The sequence below is a fragment of the Pristiophorus japonicus genome, chromosome X (genome assembly GCF_044704955.1).
Source record: "Pristiophorus japonicus isolate sPriJap1 chromosome X, sPriJap1.hap1, whole genome shotgun sequence".
Taxonomy (NCBI): Eukaryota; Metazoa; Chordata; class Chondrichthyes; family Pristiophoridae; genus Pristiophorus; species Pristiophorus japonicus.
Window position 1 is genome coordinate 39,736,084 of NC_092010.1, and position 9,449 is coordinate 39,745,532.

At 56.1% G+C, this 9,449-nt stretch overlaps 1 protein-coding gene across 1 annotated transcript in view; it reads left to right on the forward strand.

Annotated features, from left to right (window-relative positions):
* The window catches only part of myg1 (myg1 exonuclease), a 39,489-nt gene extending 35,619 nt beyond the window's left edge, over positions 1-3,870 (forward strand). The window contains exon 6 of the mRNA XM_070869415.1: positions 3,685-3,870. Within this exon, the coding sequence (XP_070725516.1) occupies positions 3,685-3,870 (186 nt within the window). The remainder of the gene's footprint in view (positions 1-3,684) is intronic.
* The last annotated feature ends 5,579 nt before the right edge of the window (positions 3,871-9,449 follow it).

The window sequence follows — 9,449 nt, forward strand, 5'->3', positions numbered from 1 at the left end:
CACCCCTCTCCCCTCACCCCTCCCCCCTCACCCCTCCCCCCCCCACTCCCACTCCCACCCCCCTCACCCCTCCCCTCCCCCCCACTCCCACTCCCCTACCCCTCTCCCCCCACTCTCCTCCCCCCACTCCCCTACCCCTCTCCCCCCATTCCCCTATCCCCCCATTCCCCTATCCCCCCACTCCCCTACCCCCCACTCCCCTACCCCCCACTCCCCTACCCCCCACTCCCCTACTCCTCTCCCCCCATTCCCCTACCCTCCCACTCCCCTACCCCTCCCCCCCCCACTCCCCTACCCCTCTCCCCCCATTCCCCTATCCCCCCACTCCCCTACCCCCCACTCCCCTACCCCTCTCCCCCATTCCCCTACCCTCCCACTCCCCTACCCCTCCCCCCCCACTCCCACTCCCCTACCCCTCTCCCCCCACTCCCACTCCCCTACCCCTCTCCCCCCACTCCCCTCCCCCCCACCCCTCTCCCCCCACTCCCCTCCCCCCCCACTCCCCTACCCCTCTCCCCCCATTCCCCTATCCCCCCACTCCCCTACCCTCCCACTCCCCTACCCCTCCCCCCACTCCCTACCCCTCCACCCCCCACTCCCTACCCTTCCCCCCCCCACTCCCTACCCCTCTCCCCTACCCCTCTCCCCCCCACTCCCTACCCCTCTTCCCCCATTCCCCTACCCCCCTCTCCCCCCCACCCCTCTCCCCCACCACTCCACTACCCCTCCACTCCCCTACCCCTCTCCCCCCCACTCCCTACCCCTCTCCCCCCATTCCCCTACACCCCACTCCCCCCACCCCTCTCCCCCCACTCCCCTACCCCTCTGCCCCACTCCCCTACCCCTCTGCCCCACTCCCCTACCCCTCTCCCCCACCACTCCCCTACCCCTCTCCCCTACCCCTCTCCCCACCACTCCCCTACCCCACTCCCTACCCCTCTCCCCCCATCCCCTACACCCCACTCCCCCCACCCCTCTCCCCCCACCCCTCTCCCCCCACCCCTCTGCCCCACTCCCCTACCCCTCTGCCCCACTCCCCTAGCCCTCTCCCCCCCACTCCCCTACCTACCCCTCTCCCCCCACTCCCCTACCTACCCCTCTCCCCCCACTCCCCTACCTACCCCTCTCCCCCCATTCCCCTACCCCTCTCCCCCCATCCCCTCTCCCCCCCCACTCCCCCACCCCTCTCCCCCCCCACTCCCCCACCCCTCTCCCCCCCCACTCCCCCCCCCCACCCCTCTCCCCCCCCACTCCCCTACCCCTCTCCCCCCCACTCCCCTACCCCTCTCCCCCCCACTCCCCTACCCCTCTCCCCCTACTCCCCTACCCTCCCACCCCTACTCCCCTACCCTCCCACCCCTCTCACCTCTCCTCCCCCCTCCCCCCACCCACCTCTGGTGCACTCCTGGAGTCCGGCCCTCCTCCCAATATCTCTCTCTCGGTGTTACAGCAGGGTGTGACTCACTCCTGGTCCACTCCTGGAGTCCGGCCCTACTCCCAGTGCCCCCCTCTCTCTCTCTCTCTCTGTTACAGGAGGGTGTGACTCACTCCTGGTCCACTCCCGGAGTCCGGCCCTACTCTCAGTGTCTCTCTCTCTCTCTGTGTTACAGCAGGGTGTGACTCACTCCTGGTCCACTCCCGGAGTCCGGCCCTACTCCCAGTGTCTCTCTCTCTCGGTGTTACAGGAGGGTGTGACTGTCACTCCTGGTCCACTCCTGGAGTCCGGCCCTCCTCCCAATATCTCTCTCTCGGTGTTACAGCAGGGTGTGACTGTCACTCCTGGTCCACTCCCGGAATCCGGCCCTACTCCCAGTGCCCCTCTCTCTCTCTCTCGGTGTTATAGCAGGGTGTGACTCACTCCTGGTCCACTCCTGGAGTCCGGCCCTACTCCAGTGCCCCTCTCTCTCTCTCTCTCTCGGTGTTACAGCAGGATGTGACTCACTCCTGGTCCACTCCCGGAGTCCGGCCCTACTCTCAGTGTCTCTCTCTCTCGGTGTTACAGCAGGGTGTGACTCACTCCTGGTCCACTCCCGGAGTCCGGCCCTACTCTCAGTGTCTCTCTCTCTCGGTGTTACAGGAGGGTTTGACTGTCACTCCTGGTCCACTCCTGGAGTCCGGCCCTACTCTCAGTGTCTCTCTCTCTCGGTGTTACAGCAGGGTGTGACTCACTCCTGGTCCACTCCTGGAGTCCGGCCCTACTCCAGTGCCTCTCTCTCTCGCTCGGTGTTACAGCAGGGTGTGACTCACTCCTGGTCCACTCCTGGAGTCCGGCCCTACTCCAGTGCCCCTCTCTCTCTCTCTCGGTGTTACAGCAGGGTGTGACTCACTCCTGGTCCACTCCCGGAGTCCGGCCCTACTCTCAGTGTCTCTCTCTCTCTCTGTGTTACAGCAGGGTGTGACTCACTCCTGGTCCACTCCCGGAGTCTGGCCCTACTCCAGTGCCCCTCTCTCTCTCTCTCTCTGTGTTACAGCAGGGTGTGACTCACTCCTGGTCCACTCCTGGAGTCCGGCCCTACTCTCAGTGTCTCTCTCTCTCGGTGTTACAGCAGGGTGTGACTCACTCCTGGTCCACTCCTGGAGTCTGGCCCTACTCCCAGTGTCTCTCTCTCTCGGTGTTACAGCAGGGTGTGACTCACTCCTGGTCCACTCCTGGAGTCCGGCCCTACTCTCAGTGTCTCTCTCTCTCTCTGTGTTACAGCAGGGTGTGACTCACTCCTGGTCCACTCCTGGAGTCCGGCCCTACTCCAATGCCTCTCTCTCTCTCTCTCTCGGTGTTATAGCAGGGTGTGACTCACTCCTGGTCCACTCCCAGAGTCCGGCCCTACTCCAGTGCCCCTCTCTCTCTCTCTCTGTGTTATAGCAGGGTGTGACTCACTCCTGGTCCACTCCCGGAGTCCGGCCCTACTCTCAGTGTCTCTCTCGGTGTTACAGCAGGGTGTGACTCACTCCTGGTCCACTCTCGGAGTCCGGCCCTACTCTCAGTGTCTCTCTCTCTCGGTGTTACAGCAGGGTGTGACTCACTCCTGGTCCACTCCCGGAGTCCGGCCCTACTCTCAGTGTCTCTCTCTCTCGGTGTTACAGCAGGGTGTGACTCACTCCTGGTCCACTCCCGGAGTCCGGCCCTACTCTCAGTGTCTCTCTCTCTCTCTGTGTTACAGCAGGGTGTGACTCACTCCTGGTCCACTCCCGGAGTCCGGCCCTACTCTCAGTGTCTCTCTCTCTCTCTGTGTTACAGCAGGGTGTGACTCACTCCTGGTCCACTCCTGGAGTCTGGCCCTACTCCCAGTGTCTCTCTCTCTCGGTGTTACAGCAGGGTGTGACTCACTCCTGGTCCACTCTCGGAGTCCGGCCCTACTCTCAGTGTCTCTCTCTCTCGGTGTTACAGCAGGGTGTGACTCACTCCTGGTCCACTCCCAGAGTCCGGCCCTACTCCAGTGCCCCTCTCTCTCTCTGTGTTATAGCAGGGTGTGACTCACTCCTGGTCCACTCCCAGAGTCTGGCCCTACTCCCAATGTCTCTCTCTCTCTGTGTTATAGCAGGGTGTGACTCACTCCTGGTCCACTCCCAGAGTCTGGCCCTACTCCCAATGTCTCTCTCTCTCTCTGTGTTATAGCAGGGTGTGACTCACTCCTGGTCCACTCCCGGAGTCTGGCCCTACTCCCAATGTCTCTCTCTGTGTTACAGGAGGACCCCAGTGGGGAGATTGTGGTTCTAGTGAAGGGCGGTTGCCCCTGGAAGGAGCATCTTTTTGAGCTGGAGACAGAGCAGGAGGTGGAGACTCCCATCAAGTTTGTGCTGTACAGGGATCAGCGAGGACAATGGCGGGTCCAGTGTGTGCCTCAGGGCCTCGGAACCTTCCAGAACAGGTAGGGGTCACTGGGGGAGGGGAGCGTGGGGCAGGAGGGGCAATTAAAGTGCCCGGGTATCTGTTATCCAAATATATAACCCACCCCACCCCTGCCCCGAACCCCTCGGGTATCTGTTATTCTAAATATAAACCCCCCCTCCCGACCCCTCGATTAGATTCCAGCCTGTAACTCACTCCCGGGTATCTGTTATTCTATATATAAACCCCCGAACCCCTCGATTAGATTCCAGCATGTAACTCACTCCCGGGTATCTGTTATTCTATATATAAACCCCCCCCGAACCCCTCGGGTATCTGTTATTCTATATATAAACCCCCCCTCCCGACCCCTCGATTAGATTCCAGCCTGTAACTCACTCCCGGGTATCTGTTATTCTATATATAAACCCCCTGAACCCCTCGATTAGATTCCAGCCTGTAACTCACTCCCGGGTATCTGTTATTCTATATATAAACCCCCCCGAACTCCTCGATTAGATTCCAGCCTGTAACTCACTCCCGGGTATCTGTTATTCTATATATAAACCCCCCCTCCCGACCCCTCGATTAGATTCCAGCCTGTAACTCACTCCCGGGTATCTGTTATTCTATATATAAACCCCCCCGAACTCCTCGATTAGATTCCAGCCTGTAACTCACTCCCGGGTATCTGTTATTCTATATATAAACCCCCCGAACCCCTCGATTAGATTCCAGCCTGTAACTCACTCCCGGGTATCTGTTATTCTAAATATAAACCCCCGAACCCCTCGATTAGATTCCAGCCTGTAACTCACTCCCGGGTATCTGTTATTCTATATAAACCCCCCCGAACCCCTCGATTAGATTCCAGCCTGTAACTCACTCCCAGGTATCTGTTATTCTATATATAAACACCCCGAACCCCTCGATTAGATTCCAGCCTGTAACTCACTCCCGGGTATCTGTTATTCTATACATAAACCCCCCCGAACCCCTCGATTAGATTCCAGCCTGTAACTCACTTCCGGGTATTCGTTATTCTATATATAAACACCCCGAACCCCTCGATTATATTCCAGCCTGTAACTCACTCCCGGGGTATCTGTTATTCTATATATAAACCCCCCCGAACCCCTCGATTAGATTCCAGCCTGTAACTCACTCCCGGGTATCTGTTGTTCTATATATAAACCCCCCGAACCCCTCGATTAGATTCCAGCCTGTAACTCACTCCCGGGTATCTGTTATTCTATATATAAACCCTCCGAACCTCTCGATTAGATTCCAGCCTGTAACTCACTCCCGGGGTATCTGTTATTCTATATATAAACCCCCGAACCATCGATTAGATTCCAGCCTGTAACTCACTCCCGGGTATCTGTTATTCTATATATAAACCCCCCGAACCCCTCGATTAGATTCCAGCCTGGAACTCACTCCTGGGGTATCTGTTATTCTATATATAAACACCCCGAACCCCTCGATTAAATTCCAGCCTGGAACTCACTCCCGGGTATCTGTTATTCTATATATAAACCCCCCGAACCCCTCGATTAGATTCCAGCCTGTAACTCACTCCCGGGTATCTGTTATTCTATATATAAACCCCCCGAACCCCTCGATTAGATTCCAGCCTGTAACTCACTCCCGGGTATCTGTTATTCTATATATAAACCCCCCGATTAGATTCCAGCCTGTAACTCACTTCCGGGTATCTGTTATTCTATATATAAACCCCCCGAACCCCTCGATTAGATTCCAGCCTGTAACTCACTCCCGGGTATCTGTTATTCTATATATAAACCCTCCGAACCTCTCGATTAGATTCCAGCCTGTAACTCACTCCCGGGGTATCTGTTATTCTATATATAAACCCCCCCGAACCCCTCGATTAGATTCCAGCCTGTAACTCACTCCCGGGTATCTGTTATTCTATATATAAACCCCCCCGAACCCCTCGATTAGATTCCAGCCTGTAACTCACTCCCGGGTATCTGTTATTCTATATATAAACCCCCCGAACCCCTCGATTAAATTCCAGCCTGTAACTCACTCCCGGGTATCTGTTATTCTATATATAAACCCTCCGAACCTCTCGATTAGATTCCAGCCTGTAACTCACTCCCGGGGTATCTGTTATTCTATATATAAACCCCCGAACCATCGATTAGATTCCAGCCTGTAACTCACTCCCGGGTATCTGTTATTCTATATATAAACCCCACCGAACCTCTCGATTAGATTCCAGCCTGTAACTCACTCCCGGGTATCTGTTATTCTATATATAAACCCCCCGAACCCCTCGATTAGATTCCAGTCTGTAACTCACTCCCAGGTACCTGTTATTCTATATATGAACCCCTCGATTAGATTCCAGCCTGTAACTCTCTCCCGGGTATCTGTTATTCTATATATAAACCCCCCGAACCCCTTGATTAGATTCCAGCCTGTAACTCACTCCTGGGTATCTGTTATTCTATATATAAACCCCTCGATTTGACTCCGGTCTGTAACTCACTCCCGGGTATCTGTTATTCTATATATAAACCCCTCGATTTGACTCCGGTCTGTAACTCACTCAATGTGTGTGTATATGATGTGGTGTATATGGATTTCCAAAAGGCCTTTGATAAAGTGCCACATAATAGGCTTGCCAGCAAAAGGGACAGGGGCAGTAGGGATACGGGATTGTCTGAGTGACAGGGAACAGAGAGTGGTGGGGAATGGTTGTTTCTCCGACTGGAGGAAGGTATACAGTGGTGTTCCCCAGGGGTCGGTACTGGGACCACGGTTTTCCTTGATACACATTATTGACTTGGACATGGGTGTACAGGGCACAATCTCACAATTTGGCGACGACACAAACCCGGGAAGCATAGTGAACAGCGAGGAGGCTAGCGATAGACTTTGAGAGGACATAGACTGGCCAGTGGGATGGGCGGGGCGGACACGGGGCAGATGAAGTTTAATGCAGAAAACTGCAAAGTGATACATTTGGAAGGATGAATGAGAAGAGGCAATATATAATCTAAAGGGTACAATGCTAAAGGGGGTGTATGAACAGAGAGACCTGGGCTGGGGGGGTGTGTGTGTGTGCACAGATCGTTGAATGTGGCTGGGCAGGTTGAGAAAGCGATTTAAAAAAGCTTACGGGATCCTGCGTTCATAAATAGAGACACAGAGCACAAACACAGGGACGTTACGATGGACCTGTATAAAACACACGTTGGAGTATTGTGTCCAATTCCGGGCACCGCACTTTAGGGAGGGTGTGACGGACCTCGGAGAGGGTGCCGAGGGAGATTGACCAGAATGGTTCCGGGGGGGATGAGAGACCTCAGTGACGTGGGGAGACCGGAGAAGCCGGGTTTGTTCTCCTTGGAGCAGAGAAGGTCGAGAGGAGATCTGATCGAGGTGTTCACAATCACGAGGGATCTGGACAGAGTAGACCGAGAGAGAAACGCTTCCCATTGGGGGGAGGATCAGGAAACCAGAGGACACACAGATTTAAGGCGATTGGCAAAAGGCGACAGGTTGGAAAACGTTTTTTCGCAGCGAGTGATTCGGATCTGCGGAGGCAGACTCAATCGTGGCTTTCAAAAGGGAACTGGATAAATACCTGAAGGTAAAATGTCGCAGGACTATGGGGGCAGAAAGGAAGGGATGGAGTATACAGTTTTGGTCTCCTAACCTGAGGAAGGACATTCTTGCTATTGAGGGAGTGCAGCGAAGGTTCACCAGACTGATTCCCGGGATGGCAGGACTGACATATGAAGAAAGACTGGATCGACTGGGCTTATATTCACTGGAGTTCAGAAGAATGAGAGGGAATCTTATAGAAACGTTTAAAATTCTGACGGGTTTAGACAGGTTAGATGCAGGAAGAATGTTCCCGATGTTGGGAAAGTCCAGAACCAGGGGTCACAGTCTAAGGATAAGGGGTAAGCCATTTAGGACCGAGATGAGGAGAAACTTCTTCACCCAGAGAGTGGTGAACCTGTGGAATTCTCTACCACAGAAAGTTGTTGGGGCCAGTTCACTAAATATATTCAAAAAGGAGTTAGATGAAGTCCTTACTACTCGGGGGATCAAGGGTTATGGCGAGAAAGCAGGAATGGGGGACTGAAGTTTCATGTTCAGCCATGAACTCATTGAATGGCGGTGCAGGCTCGAAGGTGCAGGAGTAGGCCATTCGGCCCTATTTTCTGTGTTTCTATGAAATTGAGGGCGAGAGAGAGATGGCGGTTGAGGAAGGGAGGGAGAGATGGAAGTTGAGGGAGGGAGGGAGGAAGGGATGGAGGTTGAGGGAGGGAGGAAGGGAGGAAGGGTTGGAGGTTGAGGGAGGGAGGAAGGGATGGAGGTTGAGGGAGGGAGGAAGGGATGGAGGTTGAGGGAGGGAGGAAGGGATGGAGGTTGAGGGAGGAAGGTTGAGGGAGGAAGGGATGGAGGTTGAGGAAGGGATGGAGGTGGAGGGAGGGATGGAAGTTGAGGGAGGGAGGGATGGAGGTGGAGTGAGGGAGGGAGGGAGAGATGGCAGGAGGAAGGGATGGAAGTTGAGGGAGGGCGGGAGGAAGGGATGGAAGTTGAGGGAGGGAGGGATGGAGGTTGAGGGAGGGAGGTTGAGGGAGGGAGGGATGGCGGGAGGAAGGGTTGGAAGTTGAGGGAGGAAGGGATGGAGGTTGAGGGAGGGAGAGATGGCGGGAGGAAGGGAGGGAGGTTGAGGGAGGGATGGAGGTTGAGGGAGGGAGGGAGGAAGGGATGGAGGTTGAGGGAGGGATGGAGGTTGAGGAAGGGATGGAAGTTGAGGGAGGAAGGGATGGAGGTTGAGGGAGGGAGGGATGGCGGGAGGAAGGGAGTTGAGGAAGGGATGGAAGTTGAGGGAGGGATGGAGGTTGAGGGAGGGAGGGATGGCGGGAGGAAGGGAGGATGGAGGTTGAGGGCGGGAGGGAGGTTGAGGAAGGGATGGAGGTTGAGGGAGGGAGGGATGGAGGTTGAGGAAGGGATGGAAGTTGAGGGAGGAAGGGATGGAGGTTGAGGAAGGGATGGAAGTTGAGGAAGGGATGGAGGTTGAGGGAGGGAGGGATGGAGGATGAGGGAGGGAGGGATGGAGGTTGAGGGAGGGATGGAGGTTGAGGGAGGGAGGGAGGGATGGAGGATGAGGGAGGGAGGGATGGAGGTTGAGGGAGGGATGGAGGTTGAGGGAGGGATGGAGGTTGAGGGAGGGAGGGATGGAGGTTGAGGGAGGGAGGGATGGAGGTTGAGGGAGGGAGAGATGGAGGAAGGGAGGGATGGAGGTTGAGGGAGGGAGGGATGGAGGTTGAGGGAGGGAGGGATGGAGGTTGAGGGAGGGAGGGATGGAGGTTGAGGGAGGGAGGGATGGAGGTTGAGGGAGGGAGGGATGGAGGTTGAGGGAGGGAGGGATGGAGGAAGGGAGGGATGGAGGTTGAGGAGGGAGAGATGGAGGAAGGGAGGGATGGAGGTGAGGGAGGGAGGGATGGAGGTTGAGGGAGGGAGGGATGGAGTTGAGGGGGAGGGATGGAGGTTGAGGGAGGGAGGGATGGCGGGAGGAAGGGAGGGATGGAGGTTGAGAAGGGATGGAGGTTGAGGGAGGGAGGGAGGG